Source organism: Oxyura jamaicensis, chromosome 4, assembly GCF_011077185.1.
Source record: "Oxyura jamaicensis isolate SHBP4307 breed ruddy duck chromosome 4, BPBGC_Ojam_1.0, whole genome shotgun sequence".
Taxonomy (NCBI): domain Eukaryota; kingdom Metazoa; phylum Chordata; class Aves; order Anseriformes; family Anatidae; genus Oxyura; species Oxyura jamaicensis.
Window position 1 is genome coordinate 56,231,390 of NC_048896.1, and position 20,995 is coordinate 56,252,384.

At 38.5% G+C, this 20,995-nt stretch overlaps 1 protein-coding gene across 3 annotated transcripts in view; it reads left to right on the forward strand.

Moving 5' to 3' along the window:
* Positions 1-1,671: 1,671 nt before the first annotated feature.
* The window catches only part of MGAT4D (MGAT4 family member D), a 39,065-nt gene continuing 19,741 nt past the window's right edge, over positions 1,672-20,995 (forward strand). The window contains exons 1-4 of one of the 3 annotated variants that reach the window (XM_035326323.1): positions 1,672-1,696; positions 14,452-14,613; positions 18,032-18,166; positions 20,104-20,237. In XM_035326323.1, coding sequence (XP_035182214.1) covers positions 14,466-14,613; positions 18,032-18,166; positions 20,104-20,237 — 417 coding nt within the window. In that variant the 5' untranslated portion in view covers positions 1,672-1,696; positions 14,452-14,465. Of the gene's footprint in view, positions 1,697-3,951; positions 4,111-9,738; positions 9,956-14,451; positions 14,614-18,031; positions 18,167-20,103; positions 20,238-20,995 lie in introns of those variants that run through there. The other 2 variants (XM_035326321.1, XM_035326322.1) reach the window with 2 other exon arrangements.

The window sequence follows — 20,995 nt, forward strand, 5'->3', positions numbered from 1 at the left end:
TATTAAAAAGTAAACTTACTGGGTAACAGGAGGGCGTGATGGCTATTGTCAGGAGATTCCTGGCGTCAGCAGCAGTGGGGTGTTACGGCGTGACTTTGGGAAGATGGAGGAGTTGCAACAACATGAGGAAATGCTGGTAAGAAATCAAAGGGCAGTCAGGTCCTTCTGGTCAGTCTTCGTGCGCACACACTGCGTGCTCCAAGATAGCTGATGAGGAGCTCTAGCTACCAGAATTGCTTGGAAAGTCCCGCAGGTGCATCCTTCAAGTGTGGGGCTGTGCAAACAACGCTGAGGGAAGTTTCTAGCTGATGGCTGCCAAAATAAAGCCTTCGTATAGTCTCATTCAGGTATTCAGCCTTCTGTTGCATTTTTTAGTTAATTAAATAGCTTTTTATCAATATGATTTTTTTTTTTTTTTTTTTACATTTAAATAAAAATTTCTTCTTGCATGGATTGTTAAGAACCAAAGCAACATCTTTTTGTACCACAGATTCTGGAAGTTGTTCCATTTTGTTTTACAATAATCTTTAACAACAAATACAGTACACTTTTGTTGTCTTCTTTGTCGATTCTTACTGCTTCCAGTCTCCAGAATGGATGTGAAAAGTATTTGGCATTGACAATACGTTGTAAAATACTTTTTGTGTTGTAATTAAATTTTCTGGGGTAAGCTTGAAAATTTTGTAGGTCTTGTTTTACTTAAAGTGCTTCTGAAATGCAAGAACTTCCTAGAGGCAAGTTTTAATCTAGTTTATAACTTTTTCACTCATACGATATACTTAAATCTGTATTTTTGAAATATAAATTCTGTAACCAATTATTACTTTAAAAATAAAGCTTACAGTTTTGACATTTTTTCCACAGCTTTGTATAAGTTATTAAAAGGATACAGAACCTAATTACTGTAAATATGACAGGAGATAAAGGTTATTATAGATAAATCAGTGATTTGGGGTGCATTAATTTCACGTTGGGTTCCAAACTTGATCTTGATCATCTTTTCAGTGTGTAACAAGCAAGTGTAAACTCTTGACTTAAACCTTCATTTGGTTCTTTACACAACTGAGGGATCCGGTAGAGAATGTGGTCAACTTTACACAAATGTTACTACTTGAATCATGCGAGACCCTTCTGTATCATCATGTTCAGTCAATCCATAAATTATATTAGGACATTCAAAAATATAAGGGGGTAGCTTAAAAATAAATAAATAAATAAAAGTTCTAGCTTATTCCTTTTGTGTTCAGTGGTTGCCTTCCAAGGCTACCTTGGCAGAGACTTTGGCTTAGGGAAAGATAATGAACTACTGTTTACCTTTTCAAATGACATTTCTTAAATGACAGCAGGGCAAATAAAAGGGGACTTTAACCAGCAATATCAGCTGGATCTCTGCACTATCAGAAAACTTTCCATGGCAGTGACTATCACCTATTGTTACCAGTAATTATGCTTTGTTCACGTACCCTGTAGATGAAGGACATCTGCAACTTACATGCAGAATAATCTGATAGTTGTTTCACCCGTGAGTCTGTATTGTGTCAAATATTTATTTTAATCTTTCTTATCTCTACTTTTGCATACAGAGATGTGTGAAAACAGCACTGAAAATGCAAGAAAATCAAGTTACGTAGCAACTTACAAGAAAGGACTTTCAGTTAAGAAGCATAAGGACAAGTGTAGAAACCCTGTCTTGCAGGTAAGCCATCTCACTGGAACTAGCCCACTGAATGATTTGCTTAGCAGGTGGTAGGGGTTCCCCAGTGTCACGTTCTATACATTTGTTTACTTTTTTAAGGTTATTAGTTTGCCCAAAAATGCTGCTGGGAGGTAAAACTGGTCTGAAAAATTTAACCCCCTACAAAAACAAACAAACAAAAATACTGCACATTTTATTCCTGTCTTAGTTAGTTCTTGAGTATATAAAATAACGTATGATGAGAACACTGGGAGGAAAATTTTAGGAAAACATGAGGCAAGTAACAGGGCCTCTTTGCAAGTAGGTCCCAAGGCAGTGGAAGTTCATTATGTTTCCAGTGATCTGGTATTTTGATTTTTTAGAGGAACAGTTAATGTACTACCTCATCAAAAGTTAATACACCAGTCTAAGTCAGCATTAAGTAAATGATCACCACAATTCAGCATGGCTGAGTAACTGGGTCTACTTTAGAGCAGCCTCAATAAATAACATCTAATGCATTCCGTGCCAGTCTCCACAGATGTTACCTTTACAGTATGTAGTTTCTGAAAGTGTGTGATGAAATATTTTTCTTACTGGCTCTGAAAATAGACTAAAATTAAGTGTGTGTTAGCTTTCTATTATTCATATCTTCAGTATCCCTCCTGCTTGACAACATCATATACTGGTTCTGTAACAAATACACACTGGCCTATCAATTAATAGGTATTTAATTCATTACATACGATATACTTAATGTTTACTTGTTTCTCTTAGGTCTAAATCTCTATCTTACTAAAAATGTGCCAAAACCTACATTCATCTTCCTTTAAGAGTATTGTCTTGGGCTTTTAATATGTTAACTTGGAGAGAGAAATGCTGATGAGGAGGCAATAGAGCATAAGAGCACTGAGTCGTAATCGCATTGGTTAATAACAAGAACATGTAAAACAAAATAATAAAATAACAATAAAATGTAAACATTTTTAAAGTAAGTGTAGTTTAAAGGAGATTTCTCAGTAAAAATATCAAAGCAAGATACAGTCAGTAACAGAAGGAAAAGGGAAGTTTAGTTTAGTGAATGAGGACAGATCAGGAATAGTGAAGCCCACCTAACTCCAGGTTTCCTGGTGATTCAATGAGCTGTGCTGAGATTTGCAGTTCTCCCTTTGTATAGTGATGCAAGCTACTTAGCACTCTCCTGCGTTATTAATGAACAATAACACAATTTAAAGTAATTATTAAATGGAGAAGTAAACCCATCCGCATAAAAGTTCAAACGTGAGAAGATTATACTAGTAAGAGCAGCAACGGGAAATTTTGATAGTCTAAAATTAGCTTTCAAAACAGGGTGTAGTTATACTGTTAGTGTAGTAATAAAGAGTGGAAAGTAAAGGCAGAGTTCATGTTAGGACTTCAGCATAGTTGTGTCTGGACACCAAACAATGCTGTAGACTTTGGGTTTGCTTTACACAACACTGTTCTAAATGATTGATTTTTTTGGTTTAAGATGAGATGCAGTTGCTAAGTAAGGATAGAGAAAAGGAGATATTGTGTTAATTATACAAGCATATTTTTATAACGCAAATGATAGAAAATACTACATGATTTGGGTAAAAAAAAAAGGTAGTAAGTAATATATGGTGGCAATAAGGAAATAGGTAACAGCTAGTAAATTACTGCCCTTATCAGCTAACAAAGTCCAGTATGATTTCTGAATTGGTCCTTTGTATCTTTGTGATACTGAACTGGAAATTACTTATTTTTTTAATCATGAATTTGAATGGATTTGCAAGCAGTTGGTGCACGTGTCACAGCACAGACCACTGCCTGCTGATGGAAATGTAGGAAAGGTAGGGAGAGGAGGGCTTTTTTCTTACAAAGTTTGGAAGTCTCTGTGAAAGCTGCGGCCCACAGCAGGTGCTGGGCAGCTCTGCAGCCAACATTCCCCTCAGCATTACAGAAGCTGTCCCGCGGCCAGTCGCTTGTTCCCACGCGGCGCAGCAGGGACCTGACGAGGCGCCGGCCGTAACGGAGCACCACGCGCGCTGTGGGGCAAGACGGCAGCAGTAAAACGCGTGGGGATTCAGCCGGTGCACGCAGGGATTCCGTTAGGCTCGGTGCCGCAGCTGCGGTACGCTCAGGAGGAACCCAGAAGCCCCTCGGCCCTAACCCCCCTCACACCGCCCGCCCGAGCACCTGCGGCCCGGCCGCCTCCCCACCGGCCGCGGCCCCTCCCCGGCGCTGCCCGGCCCCGTGGGTGCCGAGGGCGGCGCGGCCCCGCCCGGCAGCTGCCCGGGCTCGGCTCGGCTGGGCTCGGGCTGCGGGAGCGCCCCGCCGGGAGATGCGGCTCCGGCAGGGCTCGCTGCTGGCCGCGCTGTGCCTGGGCGCTGCCGGCCCCCTGCTGTGGTACGCGGCGTGGCCGGGGAGCCGAGGTGAGAGCCGGGGGCTGCCCGCTGGGGCTGCGGGAGAGGCGAGGAGAGCGCTGCCGGGGCTCTGCGTCCCCACGGCCGGGCGTGTGAGCGCACCCAGCAGGTGACAGCGGTGTCCGGGACCCCCGCGGTACTAACCATCAACCCTGAGGTCCTGTTGTGATGAACATCCCTAACAGCGCGCTTCTGCTGGGATGGGAAGGAGGCGATCGCCGTGGTTGTCGCTGTTCCGTGCTTTTGTTTTTGGTGTTACTCAAGGAGGACAAAGTAGCGCTACCCGTTCTGCAGTTGTGTTTGCGCCTCACCTGCAGGCACTGCTTCTCGGGTGTGCTTCCAGCACTAGAAGGGAATGTTCAGTCCGCAGAGCAACGTCTGACCCTTTCTGTTTTTATTTATAAATGATGGATCTTTTTAATGGGCTGCGTAGGTGGCACGTGCCGCATGGGGCTACAGAAAGCCACATTTAAGGTCCTCTGAGCCTACACAGGAAAGATAAAGTTGATGTTATTTTCCAAAAATAATTTGATAGTCTCTATTAGTAACACCGTTAAGGCTCGCAGACAGCTTGTTAATGTGATGGTTTGTTTGGGATGGGGCAGAGATAATGGGTTTTGAAGAGTTTCCTATATATGCGTTCAAAAAGGCCTGGCTTTATGGATGCAGAAGAATTAAGCCAATTAGAAATTTCTGGGATGAAGACAGAACTCATACTAGCTGTTACATTTTGCTTATATTGATGAGGTTTGTGACTGATTGAAGTGACAGTAGAGACCTTGGCCTCGTAATGCATTGTTGAATGGGGTTGAGGCAATACTGATCCTCCTGCCTTCCTTGTTTTTTTGTCAGCTAGACAGCTATCAATCTTACAGCACTTGACACTTTTCAAAGTGGCAATTCTGCTAAGAGCAGGGAATGATAAGCAAAGAAAAAATAGGGTGTGTCTTAAGAAACTAAGATCCAAAAGATAATAGAAAGAGAGGGTTTGTCTGAGCTACAGCCTACATCCATGTATCACCATGTTCTTTCGTGACTTCTATTTTGTGACTCCTTTGCTGAAGTAGCATTCATTCACCTTTCTTTTTGACCTTTTTCTGCTGGGCTTCCATGTCTATGGTTTTGTTTGTTCCTTTTTTTTTTTTTTTTTTTGGGGGGGGGGGGGGGGGGTAGGGGTGGTGCTTCCTTCTGTGTATTGATTTAATTTTTGTTTTTCCACAGACATCTCCTTCTCCACAACAGAGTAAATATTCTCAAACAATATATTTTAAAATTATTTTAGCACCTTTTTTTAACAAACTTTTAACCGTTATTAATGCTAATTTACAGTGTTCAATGAAGAGTAGATAATTGTAAGTAAAGATGCATGTGGTAAATGACTTTGTATTACGTTTATTTCACTGGAAAGGTGCAATTTTTGCTCCTGAGGGGTGTTAAAATACAGACATGTCCTACCTATACCAAGAAAACCCCCAAGAACCATCATATGTTGTTACTTTTTTTCCACAAAGAGGAGAACTGGGAGCAAACCAAATACTGCTCCGTTGTTATGACTAAGACATGACAATACATAAGGAGCTGGTTTGAAACAAATCTCTTTCCCCCACAGCAGGCATATAGCTCTGCTTAGGTATTGTTAAACCTCTCTTCTTCTTCCCGTCCTCCCTGCTGAACTTACCTCTCTAGTGACATGCCTAGAGCAGTGCTGGAGTTCCTACTTTTCTCACACCTCAAAGGTGATCCGTTTGTTTTTCTTTTCTAAAGCTGTTTTCACTTATCTCACCTGTTACTGAGAGGTCAAGTGCTGTCTCTGATTGCTTGTCAGCTTACACTTCTTTCACCTGTTTGTCGGAAGTTCTTCTTTGGCTCATTTTCCTCTGCACATTTGTTAGATCTGCAGTTACTTCAGTTTGTTTCTCTGAGTTACCTACCAAATCGTGCCGGCTGGTCTTGATCTTTGAAATCAGTGTTTCACACTCAGCAGTTGCAGTCGTTTGTGTGCACTTTGGTTTCTAGCCGTTTATTGTTACTTGGGTTGCATTGATACTGAGACTGTAAATAACCCTTTAATTTGTTTCACAGCTAGGACCGGGCATCCTAGCTACGTACTCTAATATGCGAAGTGTGTAGGAGCCCTGTAAACCAGTGCTCGGTTTGCCTGCTGTCTTAGAGTCTTCCAGCCCTTCGGTGTTAGCTTGAAGTTTAAATCACATATTAGCTCTGTCCTGAGCTAATAGCTAATAGGTCCAGAGACCTTTAAATGCTTTCTAGTAAGGGGCTAGCTAGCTTGAGAGATTCTAATTGAAATTTTGAGACTTAATTCAACTACAGGTAACTTGAACTGGCACAGCAAGGAAGATATTCATGCATAACTTATGCACTTTAAATGGAAGTTCAGAATCTGACAGTCATTAAACTTCAGCTATTGTGGACTTCAATGCTGTCTTAATATAATCATTTTAACTATCCGTAAAAAGCTTTGTATTCATCGTTTCCATTGCTTTATAAATATATACGAGCAAAGGTTTCAGTTTCAATAGGATGACTGTATTTTGTGGCAGAAAAAGTAATTGCAGAGACAATTGGTAGTCACCACATCTTCAGCAAATCTTGGTACTGCATCTAAGCTTGTATGGTGATTCCTTTAGCATCCTCTAGAGTGCTCGGAAACAGCAGGCTGTTGTTAGCCTGTAATGGGTTTGACTGGTGTAGCAATACCTGCTCCACATCCTGCATGGTTTTGCCATGAGCTTTTTGGTCCCTCCCCGGGCCCTAAGCAAAACCTGTCTGAAGCAAGCACTTTGCAACTGAGGATAGGAAAGGCTGTTATCAGGATGATGCAGATGTTCCTACTGTTATGCAACCGAATTACAATCCACTTGTTAGTTCACCTGACCAAAAGTATTTGCTCTCATGTAAATATTCTTTATATAAATTTGTAGTTATGGCAACTAGTAAATAACTTATAATTTGTGTAGTGATTTTATCACACGGTTTTATCTAGGGTTTTCCATGGAAGTATTAATCAACACAAAATACATCAGGTATACAAAAGTTGTAAGGAGGTAGCAAATCTTTTTTTTTTTTTTTTTTTTTTTTTCTTCTCTCTCTCCACTTTAAAAACAGTACAGGAGAAGGCAAGAGTGCATTCTCATTATGAATTTACATGAAGTTTCTTCTCTGGAAAGACTATTCCCAAATAAAAAGTGCCTTAGAATCATTAAGGTTTCAAAAGACCTCCGAGATGATCTGGTCCAACCATCCCCCTACTACCAACGTCACCCACTAAGCCATGTCCCTAAGCACCACGTCCAGCCTTTCCTTGAACACCCCAGGGACGGTGACTCCACTACCTCCCTTGGCAACCCGTTCCAATGCCTGACTGCTCTTTCTGAGAAGAAATGTCTCCTCATTTCCAACCTGAACCTCCCCTGGCACAATTTGAGGCCATTCTCTCTAGTCATACTCTAGTCAACTTCAGTGACTTGACCGAATAACAGTGATTTATTTATTTATTTATCACAGCAGCAAGGAAAATAGAATTATCTAATGGGGAAGCTCTTCTTAATGTTGCATGTAAAGGTAACAGGGTTAGATCCCTTAGAATTGATTTATACAGTGTTGATGCCCTCTTCACCTAAATTTGTGGGATGCTTAATCCAAGTAAATTAAGATTAAGGTCTGTCTGGAAGTTAGCAGGCAGCAACACTAAAATATGATGTCACATGTAAGCATGTTAATATAAATGTCTAAGCATTTTAATATGTATGGATTGAGACAAACAGTGTGAAACCTGTGTTTCTCTATTCAACTCTCTTAAGGTTGGGGAAAGACAAAGGAAACTGTTCATGCTTAATCACACTCAGAAGTATACTTAAGGTTTATCAAATTGTTTACTATAGTAAATGTTTCATTATTTCACAAAGCTTAACATATCAGAAAGAAGGGGTGCAAAGGGTTACAAAGAAGTTTCTGATGAATGTCAGTTGTTTGCAGTTGAAATAATGCAATGTACGTGCCAGTACAAACAGCAGGCTACATGTTTCTTCCTCTTATTTCCAGTAACCTTCTGTACATGGTGTGACACATGGCTGCCACTGGCCGGCCCCTGCTGTGCACCCAAGTGGAGCTCCCTGTGTAATCGTCATTTGTGGCGGAGCTCTTTGCGGGTTTCCTATCCAGCGCCAACTGGCACGCTCTGGCCTAAAGCTTCAATTAAGTAGTGGCAAATTGACGGACTGATAAGGAGTCTTGAATTACACCAATCTAATTTCAGCCAATACAGCTTATTTGGTTTTATGAACAAGCAGAAACGAGTTTTCCTGTCTTCTCTAGGCCTGTTAGGCAGTTTCCAGCCACCAAGCCTGGGCACCCAGTTGTCCAGATCAGGGGCTTGAATGATGGTCTGCATCATCCCTCTTGCTTTCATGCATCCGTTTCCTTCCAGTGGAACTGACAGCATACAGAGGTTAATGCACAGCCAGGTATCGCCCCAGCACGCAGTCGGGATGTGACCAAAATGCACAGTGGGCATTATTTGCTTTCTTTACATGGTTCTCTGTTTCAGTCTTCTTTAAAAAACAAACAAACAAAACCCTACAACAGCTTCAGATGGAACTTGAGACTGAGTATTTGCTGATCCCATTTTTTATATCAAAATTTGGTATAAAAACTAAGAGACTGCTGCTTTTTGCAGTTAATTTAGGTGGAATAGTGGCTACCTTGTCTTCAGAAGTAGAGGAATTGAGTCATAAATTCTAAAAAGATTCAGGTAAAAAAAATGAAACTAGTTACTGTTGTTTTTTGTTGAGGAAGGAATAAGAAAAATTTCTGACCACTCTTTGTTTGCTGCGCAGGGTATTATCACAACCTCGACTTAAACAAGTGTAAACATATGGCCTTTGTGCTTTCCTAATGTTGTACACTGAGTCTTGAGAAACACTGTTTTATCCAGAAATAATTTAGTTGATAGGCATTTAATTAAATGTGTGTATAAATGTGTGATTGTTGCTACATCAGGCAGAACAGTAAAAATATATAAAAATGTTAACCACAACGAAGCAATAACCATTTAATTGTCCAAAGTGAATGAGTACTTCTTATTTATCTGATAAAGACCACATTCAAATCAGAATTTTCCACTGCTAATAAGAAACTTTATTGTGTCCCTAGCATTGCTATGATAAAACCGAAGGATACTAATTATGGGCAAACACCAAGGTATATCTATTCAATTCACACATTTCTCCACTTATTTTAATAATGCTTTCTACATAAAACATTCAGTCAAAACATTTATAAAATCCCTATTCGCTAGGTTCTAATACAGGAAAAGACTTAGCTGTAAAACGAGGACTGTTTGGCAGTGTTTAAGAAAATAATATCAGAACTCTAGTTGTATTTTCTCTAAACTAAGTTTGTTTCCATCTCTATTTCAGTTAGATACAGAATGTAAATGGGGTTAGTAAAATTTATTCTGTGCTAAAACCAGTAGCAACTCCTTACTCTTCATAAAATTTCATGTATTTTTATAATTCAGTTATTAACTTTGATCTGCTTTTACCTTATTAAGTTTCTGTTTGTTTTGTCTTGTTTGTTCATTTTAATATTGGAAAGTGATTTGGATTCTCTTCCTAGTCGCGGTGTGGAGGAACCCTAGCTTCCCACCAAAAACTGCTGGCACAGTCTTTATTGGATGTCCCTGTGTTAATAAAATGTTCCTCTGCTGGCCTCTGGTCTCCTTGAAGCTCTTGATGTGGATGCTGTCAAAGACAAGTAGACTGACTGGGAGAGCATACTGCTGCCTGGTTACCCGGCTTATCTAGATGCCTGTAGAGCGAGCTGTAAAAACACGGTGAGACCCCTCACTGCATGTTAAGCCCCATAGTTTGGCCTGCCGAGCTTGCATGTTTGACGCTGCTGCATCATAGTGGCGCAAAGGTTTCAACCAGCCAGCGGAGATGTGTTCCTTATTTTTTCTCCTTCTCCTACTTCTGGACTCCACCATACACTGTAGCAATAGCCTCTGTAGCCCATTTGCTATCAGGAGGCAGACAAAACATGAGTGGAAACGATCAGAGACTTCTTACACTCACTTAACCTTCGCTTTTCAACTGCATAAAATAAACCAACCTGGACACTGACCGACTTCAAAGGCTCCTGAAGGTTTAAGATATGCATTAAGACCTGCTGTGTCCTCTAGTTAAGGCTCAGCAATTAAGGCTACCACAGTTGTGGCTCAGATTATTCTTATGGGATAAATGTACCTAGAGCAGGTGGAACTGCTTCTGGCTTCATGGTAGCTTCTCTTGGTTATCTCTAGCCTACTGGTAGAGACAAGTAACTGTGCTGTAATGCTATAAACGAGGTATTTAACTGTCATACACACATTCAGGGAGGTGTCCTTATCTAGGAGGGTGCTTAAATACCCTTAGACTTTAGCACATTGTTGAATCAAAGTGTTTGTGTAAGAACTGGCTGTTCGGAACTAAGACAGACGCATTGTTTGGGGGATTTTTTTCTCCTCATTCTGAAAGAACAACACTCAGCTTGTTATATGTCTTACGAGATTTAGAAGTCTTGTTATTCTGTTCTATTTTAGATCGGTTACAGGAAGACAATACACCACCACAGTTATTAACGCAACGCATGCCTCAGTGCTTTAATAGGCTTCATTAACCTGAGCAGTGGTTCCAAGTGCAGTGTATGACAAGATCTTTTGCAGTTGCATTATATAGTTTTCTTTAAAGAGGGCGTTAACCAAAATTCAGTTTCCAGAAGGAAGTGTCCATAGGTATGGTAGAGAACGTAGCTTGTAATCAAGAAATAGGAGCAAGGGTAACTGGTAGACTATGAGGGTGGGGAGGTGTTCTTCTACCCTTTCTGTCACCCCCAGTTTTCCTTTTTTTTTTTTTTTTTTTCCTCTCTCTTTGAATATTAGAAGGGGGTTTTGATGATTGTTCCAGAGCTCCTTGTGTATTCCTGAAAATCTATTGTTAATAAAACTGGAAGCATTTATGATAATAGGAAGTATATGTGTGTGGAGCTGAGAGAAATAATTGCCTGAATTTCAGAATGAGTATTTGTTTTAGAGATTAGTATTGTTTCTAAACCATTTCAGGTTCCAGTGCAGAAAGTTATATTTACGTATATATGAGGAGATAACACAAGATTGCACTTAAAACCACTTCAAGTATTACCACTTTAGAACTACAGCACCCAAAAACGTATGTGACAATGTGGTAAACGGTCAGAAGAAATATTCTAGCAGTGCTGAAGATTGATTGCAAAAGCTTTGAATGTTGCCTCTGATTGTGGTTGCTTTTTCCCCCTGGCTTTTAGCTAGTATAACCCCATTGAAATTTCCTGGTAGGATTTCCTTAGCCCATCACAGTGATTAATCCTCAGCTCTCCAAGCGGAAATAAAGCCTTTACATTCAGTTATTTTTTTGTAGTTTTGCCATGGGTCTTCACATGTCTCTTTTTCTGACAGATAGAAGCCTTCCAAGAGGTGCTGCTAAGTAAGGCTATCACTGAGGACAGACAGTACTTTGTGATACATCTGAGGCTCCTTCCTCCTGGCCCTCCCTGCTATGCTAGAGTTATATTTGTGGAAATGCTGTCTGGTTCTTTCCAAGCAAGCTATTGGAAGACATTGTTTTGGTTCTGTGTACATCTTTAGAAACTTAAGGAACGACACTTTCCATACACACTCAAATACATTTAAGCTTAATGACCATTTAAATATTTAAGGTATTGAGCTTTATAAGTGCTTCTAATTTTTATCTTCTGAGTTTGCTAAAGTTATGTCAGTAATAAATAATGATTATGACAGTTTCTTCTTACAAAGCAAAATACAAAAAGTTCAGTATTGCGTTCCAAACATACATTTTATTTTTTTGCCAAAGGTTTACCAGTAGGTAACATTGCTCATTTATATGTACTCTAATGACACCATATTTCCCGTTCTATTTGAAAGCACAGAACTACATATGTTTATAGTAAACTTATTCTCATCAAGGGGGAGTGAATACTACAGTCCATGTGTCAAACCCACGCACGCTTCCCCAGCTTTCCAAATTGCATAAGTAGGGGGAGACTCTTTGTAATTGCTAAACTTAAGAGAGGTTTCAGTTCTGAAAAACTCATAAATGTGCTTTCCCTCTTCTGGCCTGAAGAAATAGGTAAGTCCAATTACAAATGCCAATTTCTTTGGCTGCTCTCAGTTATAGCTGAGTCTTGACCTTTTCATTTGCTGGAGGCATCTAGGATATTTTGGCAGTCTCACCTGTAAGTAAGCAAATGAAAATGCAGTTCCTTGGTGCTTGCCAAAATGACAGCTCGGAAGTGACATTGGTAATTTTGAGTCATCCTGACACAAGACAGCTGGGAGAATTGTAAAGAGAGAGCAGGACTATAACATTTTTATTTATCTGCACTTTCCGTACCGTTCCTCTTCTAATATAGTTGTACCAAGGGGAAATTTAGTTTACGTTATTACAGCTCTAGAAATACCAGGAGAATAACAGTTTCCAGCATTTAATTGTGAAACACCTCCATTGCAAGATAATCAATTCCCTTTGTCAAATGCAGTAAGCTGCATCTTGTGATAACATGTATTTATCCTAAGATTGTGGGCTCGTTCTCTGTTGGTTGCGTCTTTCCAGAAGGAACACGTAGAACTTTTACTGCAGGTTAAACTTCCACTTTTTCTTGGCACTTAATGCTAACCACTATAAAGATAATAGGAATTTCAAGAAAAAATACATTAGTTACTGTATCTTTAATTTACATACTTATAGTAATATTGACTTTTTCACTGAGACCACTAATAAAAATAGTAATAACGATAATGCAGATCACGTTTACTATTAAAATACTTTCCCTTAACTGCTTTCTTACAATGTTTTTTAACATTGTAAAGTGAAGTAGAGATCCTATTCTTCACTGTTTTTTTTTTTTTTTTCAAAGCTCTTCTTTTTTCCCTATTAAAACTCTCACAAAATCCTTAATTTGCCTGAAATTTTAGTGCTTTTCCTGATGCGTATCGGTAGCAAAAGTTATTTTTAAATAGTTGACCTTGGGAAGTTGTTTCTGTCAGCAAGGACAATCTCTTCATAGTAAGTTTCACGTCATATCATCAAACAGTAAAATAACTTTTTGGTTATTACCGTGACATTTGATTTGCATGCGAGCATCCCTGCAGAAATAACGTAGCTTTGAACGTTCTGAAATTTCACCTGTTCTTTTGATACTACTTTTTCATGGGGTTCAGTTCCTCAGCTGAGTACGCAAGCATTTTTTTTTTTTTTTTTTTCAGGTGGACCTTCACTAACCCCAGTTTGAAAATTTGGTTTACGTAGCCTGCCAATTGTATGGCAGCAAAATCTATTTTATTTTCACCGTTCGCTAAAGACAGTAACTGCTTTCTTCCTCTCCTGATGGTAACCATGCCCTCTGCTTTCTTTGCTTTCTATTTCTAAGTGAGTGGTGTTATTGAAATGTTTCCTTACATGAATTTTAACAAGTCTTACAATCTTTGTTTACACGGCAATGAGGCAGTGAAGGGTTATTGAGGGTTATGAGTCTTGTATGTCATCAGTGACAACTGAGAAGTCCTGTGTATGAAATTAACAGTACTTGCTTCTTATGAAAGTGGATCTTGCCTAAACATAACCTTGACATCATCTGAGAATATTATGGAGAACAGCAGAGGTGTCTGATAACTGTTACAGAGAGTAAAGTGTTTCTAATATCAATATGATTTGAGGGTATTTAGCTAGAGGCAGGCTGTAAATTATGAAGACATCTTTCAATCCAGAGCACAATTTCAGTTGTTACCTAGAGAATTAAATATATCCATGAGTTCAAATAACCATCTCTAGTAATTGTATACTCCAGATACTTTAAATTATAAGTGAAGACTGAATACCTTAATATATTTTTTCAGTCTTACTAGTGTTTTATACAAAATAAGACATTACATTATTACGCTCTTAAGTGTGACAAGGGGTCATCTGCATTAGACACTTCACAAAAAATGTTGGGTTTACTGGATAGTGCCTTTCCTTGAAACGCATAGTCTTGCATTTATTATTTTTCCTTATTACTAATGTCATACTCTAGTTCTTGGCTTCAATTCCAAGCCTTCACCTAGCAGTGGTGCCTAAACTCCTTACTTTTGAATGCCCTTCCGGGCTTCTTCATTCTAAACTTTGAATGGCCTCATACAGTCTTACAGTCTTGGTAGTGTGTTCTTTTGGACTGTCTCCTACTCTTCAACTTTCGCTTTATATCATCACATATAATATATGCTCACCTCTCTGAAAAGAAGTTATGTTCTCATTGCAGACAATGACTTAGCCATGTATCAAAGCCAGTTTCTGGAACTCCGTCAAAGACTACTGTACGCTGAAAAAGAAAATAAAAAAAGATCCCATGAACTGAGCAGTGCCCTGGATGAAATTAAGCGTATAGTTGCAAAAAGAATGAACTCAACAACAAATCATACAGGTTTGTATGCATGAAAATCTACTGTGTTAAAAATTTGAAGTTTTGTGTGCTCATGTTTCTTTATTGTTGGTGTGGAGAGAAAAAGTAATGCTTTGCTGATACCAACATTAGGTGGTAAAAGTTTCTATGGAATAAAACCGAAAAGGTGGTGAAGGAACCTGTAACCTGTTTTTAAATAGTATCAGGTGATAATTTAAAAAATAAGGAAAAAAAAATAAAAAGGAACTGACTGCAATGATGTCATAGGGGCAAGCACAAGTCAAACCTGTAATACTGTAAATCTAGCTTTTTACAGTGTTTGAACTCTGCTGCTAACTACAGAGCACTGAATAAGCTATCATTTCTAGCTTTTACTATGCCACTACACACTGATAATACTAGGACCTAAGCTGAAAGGCAGGTACACCTCCTCATGTGTTGCACAGTCCTGGACCTTTCCTCTCCAGGTGAGGGATGTTTTTGCCCTGAGTGCTTTGCCATCCTGTCTTGTGCCAGGTTTCCTTCTGGTAAGCTTGAGGCGCAGTAGTGTGTGTGGAGGATGTGCAGTCTCCTCCCGGCTGGCAGATTGCACGTGGCTGGGTGCTTGCCGGAACCCAGGGGCTGAGAAGTCCTGTGAGGTCCTGCTGGCTAGGTATAGCCTAGGAATCCTCCTTCTAGAAATTATTTTTATCTTGCAAGTAGTTTGTTAACGATATGAAGGAAAATGCAAATGCATGAATTTGTTTTTTTTTTTCCTTTTCCTTTTTTTTTAAGTGAACAAGTAAGGCTACTGCTTATAAGTGAAGCCAATTTAAGAAAAGAACCAAAACCCTTTGAAGGGTGTTAGTTTGTGTGTGTGTGTTTGTTTTTGGAAGAGGAACACCAAAATGCAGTCAAGTTTACTGTAGTGATCTGGCTTTTTCCCATTGCTTAATTAAAAGTTTGTATTTATTTAAAAAAACCTATTGGATCCTTACCTTACAGGCTATTGTGCATCCCTGTCTATCTGTACCCTGGTAGTTGCATACAATAGATTAGACAATTCAGTTCTGTTCCCTAAAAGAAATGATGTAGTAGCGCAGGATCTGCCTTCTTCCCTGTTCAAATTGCAAGACCTACTTCCCTGGTGAGAGAAGGAAACCCAGGAGGGGGGTGTCTCTGTCCTGGAAGCATTCCACAGCACACACAGACTTAAAGAGTCTGGATGCTACTGAAAACTGCTACTTTTAAAACCTTGTTTGCATTCAGTACAGCAGGGTGGTATCTGATTAGAATAGAGAATTAACCAGGACTGTTAGGGGGGGGAAAAAGAACAAAGTGCATTCCTGTTTGGGGTCGTTTTTTTTTGTTGTTGTTGTTTTGTTTTGTTTTGTTTTGTTTTTAATCCTGTTCTTCCCTGCCTCTCTTTGTTTATTCAATATTCAGTGGAACTGTTCAGATACATACAAGCAAATGTTTAACTGTGGGGTAGGCCTTCTAAGTGTTAGACTTGAGACTGCGTTGTCAGCCACCAGTAGTGTCACATTCTGTGGACGAAGAGTTATTGCCTAATGCACACAACAGAAGCAGAGGAGAATGCAAGTCTCTCCTCTCTGCTCTTTACCCTTACTGAAAACAGCTGAAGTGTTTAAGTTTTTGCTTCATGGGGTTCAAAGCAGAAATTTGTTATAATTGCTGAATGTTTTTTCTTTTTACTAAATTTATTTTTTATACTTTTACTGTTATTGTACACAATAAACCCAAAGTCCTCCACAATAAAGACCAGCCCGTGATAGATACTACTTAATAATAAAAATGTCCCTAGAAAGGTGTTTAAATGGGGGGAAAAAAAAAATGCCTCTGTGCAGCAAAAGTTCAGTGCATTTAATGACAAAGCACCCTGAAAGGCTTTTAACATGATTTTGTTGGCTGAAACTAATTGAGGTGTTGTTCTGATACCATGTAGTGCAGCAGTCTCTTTGCATAACTGATAAAATATCTGGAGGAGGCAGCCACTGAAGTAGGAATGACTCCCTAGATAATTTCACAGGAGCTGTATTTTCTTTCAGACGTGCACTTTGTAGGTAGCTAGTAGGATATAGGTAAAGTCAGTAGCAGAGAATGACAGCCAGAATTCTAGTATGGGAGCCATATGTCATGAAAGAGAGATTTCAGCCTTGAGGCAGCTGGTAGAATAATGCCTGGAGTGACCTTCAGTTATGTTTCCAGGAAGTTTTCTTAAAGATGAGAAAGGCCATTTTCTATTCTTCCTACAATGAAATGTAGTCTTTATTTTAATCCATTCAAATATTTATTTTATATTATTTTTTTTAATTGCGTTGTGGATATGTTTTCTGTTCTTATGGGTATCTTACATTATTTTTTTTGCTTTTCTGAAATTGAGTATATAATTGAATATATAATTCTATAATTGCATTTTTATTGATTTAAGAATTAAGTTGTTCACGTTTTCAATAAATTTATTTTAAATAATTTTCACTACTACTGGAGTATTTGGGAATGTGTATAGCAAGGAAGAGAAAGTAAATGAATGGTGTCTGATTTTCATACGGCTTTTTTAAAAATAGATATATTATTTTTATAAGGTCACACTTCAGTTATTTCAACATGAATAAATATTCTAATTATTTTCATCTTTGTTTTATTTTGGTAAAGCAAAATAAATATTCCTTATTTTTCTCCATGCCACAACAGTCTTTTGTTTCCCACATATTTTTTTAAAGGCCTGGATCTTGTTTTCTCTTTTACCATAGGACCTTTTATAACCTGGGAACTTCTGATTGAGCCCTGAAAACCACTGTGCATTAAATTCTGGGGAAAACACTTAATGTTCTTAAGCAATTAAGAAAGTTACTAATTGGAATCTATACTTGTTTAAAACTTTGGTAAGCAACTTGTAAAAGAGCAAAAATCAGATATTTTTTTATTTCCCCGCTTCTTTTAAAATAACTGTTCATTTTATTTTAAGATGGCCCAGTTCTGCAACTGTTTAGGCACAGAGAAATAAATGCGGAGCTCCCAGGATGTTCAGGCATGGAGCTTTGCGTGATCTCCTGTGTGGGGTGTTCATACTGTGCCATTCTCAGCTTATGTTCCACAGGAGGGGCTCAGGCTGACCGCAGCATGTCTGTGCTCCAGCATTACCATAAACTCACCTGGGAGATCTTGTCAGGCCCATTTCTGAGGCAGACTGATGAAACTGGGAAAGTGACATTAGACTGAAACAGGACTTGACCACCAGGCAGGGTAATTATTAATCGCTATGAACTATGTGGCATTTAACCATTTTTGATGAATGGTTCTGATTGAATAACTTTGTGGTGATCTAATAATATTGAATTGAGGAAAACAGCTATAGTAATAGCTAGTTAAAATAGGTAAAACAATAGCTAACAGCTTTTTATTTTATGTTTATACGTGGATTTGTTGTTTCTTTAAGATGATGAGAAAGTATTAAACCTCACCAGAAAACTCCCCCTGCACCTTACAAACATGTACTACTACCTACCTCATCTTCGAGAATATGAAGATGCCATTTTTCCAAATGTTATTGTTGGGAAGCAGAGAACTGGAGGTAGGAAATAAAGTTCAATTTATATTTCATACATTTTTATTTTTATTAAGTTCTAGCATGTTCAAAGTTGGGAGGGTTTTTTCTCCCTAATTTTTATAATGTTGCCAAATTGAATAAATGTTAATGGGGATAGCAAAAGCCATCCACCACTCCCATCCCAATCCAGGGCCCTACCCCTGCGTGTTCTGATAAACATTTTATATATCAACAAAAATAGTCACAATTGAAAAGCAACGTTCTTTCAATATTCAGTCATCTATTTACATGGTGAAGAAGCATTAGTTGGCAAAACTGGTATAAGTAAGGAAGCTATGGACAATTTACAATGCATTTAGCTTGCTAAAGCTGAAACAAACTGAGAGGTGATGTGATCATTTGAAATATATTTTTAAATCTTCAATGTAACTCAGCATATGAGAAATGAGCTGACACCTGCACAAAAAATAATGAATTCCAGTGAACTACAATAGAAATGATTAAGTTGCATCTTCTCTCAACCATAGGTAAAAAGAACAGTCAAAAGCACGAAGCAATTATTTGCTGGGTTTTGTAATTTGTTGAAATTTTAATTTTCCTCTCAGGGTGATTTTATGCAAAGAAACATTGGCAGCACTTTTGATTTGATTAAAAATATCTTGGCAGTGCCTGTGACAATGGATAACTTTCTACAGCCTCCTCATTAGTAGATGTAGTTAGAGCAATGTGATCTAGTGCTGTGGTTCTCACTGTAGTGCTCACAGATTAGCGTGAATCTGCAAAAGACCCCAGGTAGTCAGCAAAATGATTTGCAAACAATCTTCAGCAAACCAGATGTGCACATAAGCAAGCAAAAAAAAAAAAAAAAAAAAAAAAGTTGGAAGAAAAGTAATAAGTACTGAAAGAACACTCTGTTTAATTTGTAATGTATTGGTAAATGAAAATCACAATTGCAAGGCCACACTTTAGAAAGTACAGGTTGACCTTCAGCATGTAAGAACAAAGAAAACCCCAGTGGTTTAGCAAGTTATGTGTTGGAAAAGAACATTGGAACTTCTGTATTTTCGAGTTGATGCTGGCACTGGTGATAAAGTCTGGAGCAAGTAAAAAAAAAAAAAAAAAAAAACTTTTCAAAACCTTTTGCTTCCTTACCAGCCTCCTAAGGTTGTTGTGAATGGGAATATTCTGTAAGGACTAAGTATCACATAGGTTTATTGAACCATGTGAGGTCACTGACTTCAGTAATGCCCTCACCAATGAAAAGAGAGCGGTCCTGCTTACCAGCTAATGATGTTAACAGTAGCACTGTCTTTGCCAGAGTCAGTTTAAGTTCCTTTCTTAATAATGATTATGTGCATATTCCTTTGTTCGTATTGACTGTGTTAAAGCCGTTGGTTCCTATCAGTTTAACTACTCATAAGGATTTTTTGAGTTAGATTCCTTTCTGAGATACTCTTCACACATGTCCTGTGAGAACTTCCTCACTTCAGCAGTGTTGTTTTAACTCTTAATACTCAGATCTCCAACTCCATACCAAGAACTAGTATTTGTTTTGCGATACCCACTTTTGAAACTCAGTAGCAGATACATCTGTGTTTACCAGAATAATATCTGAGTTCCCAGATATTTACAATCTACCTAGTGTAGAGTGGTGCTTGTAACACAGACACAGGTATCCGTAACCTAAACTTGCCTGAATATTTCTCGTCTTCCAGGTAGTAAGTCAAGTGCTGTCCTAGTCAGAATATAGGAATATGCTGACTAATTTTTCTATATTCTTATAGAAATATTAACTGTCACCAAGTAATCTAATTAATGAACGTACATGGTAGTAAATACCTTCTAACATGATAGTTCCATTCAGATGTTACCATGGTCGTGTCAAGTCAAAATTAAAATGGAATTAAAGTTTACCTTTACCTGACTTAAGATGATGTGACTTTTCATTAATTTCTTTGCAGTCTCACTGGTGATGGGTATTCCTACTGTGAAAAGGGAAAAACAAAGTTACCTGATGACCACATTGCATTCCTTGTTCTATGAACTTTCTGAAGAGCAAAAGAATGACTGTGTAATAATCATCTTTGTAGCAGAGGTAAGTTTGTGTGGAAAGGTACAGTATACTAATAGAAATACAATATGGAAATTAATGCCTTAGTATAATAGTGTAGGAGATGCTGCAAAATACCAGGTCTTTGGAAGGGGTTTCTTCAGTGCTGGAGGAGACACCACTTCGTGTCTTAGTCTTTGTATGTGGAGAATACTCTGCAACTCAGATGGTTGGGGGTGGGGGGGTGGGGGTGAGGAAGTCATATTACTTGTATAAACACAGTTGTTGTAGTCAGATTTTGATATAAAATTACATGAACTTACTATCTCTGAATGTTGTTCTCTACTGAAAGAATGAAAAGTCCTTCACAGAAAAGCTTCATAGAACCTGAAAAAAGTAAACTTATTCTGTCTAACAAAAACATGGATTGTTTATCTGCTATTTTGTCATCATATATCTTGCAAAGTACCTTGACATATTGCAGACTCTCTTGTGAAAAAGAAAATGGCTTTAAATCATTCAGAAATATTAATATTCCATGTTTGGAAAAGGAAACATTTCTCAAGGTAGAATATTAGGAGTAAAATAATTTTTCCTCGTTCCAAAATGTCTTGAGCACACTAGAAAAAGCTACAGAAGAGAATTAGCTGTTGATACTTACTTGAAGGTGAAAGACTGTGCAATTATTCAAAACTCATGTTTATTCTTCATATTTCCTTGCGCTTCCATAAACAACATTAAATTTCACCAATGAATTGAATGTATTCTTAATGAATACTCCTAAGTATAATTTCCAGGAGCTG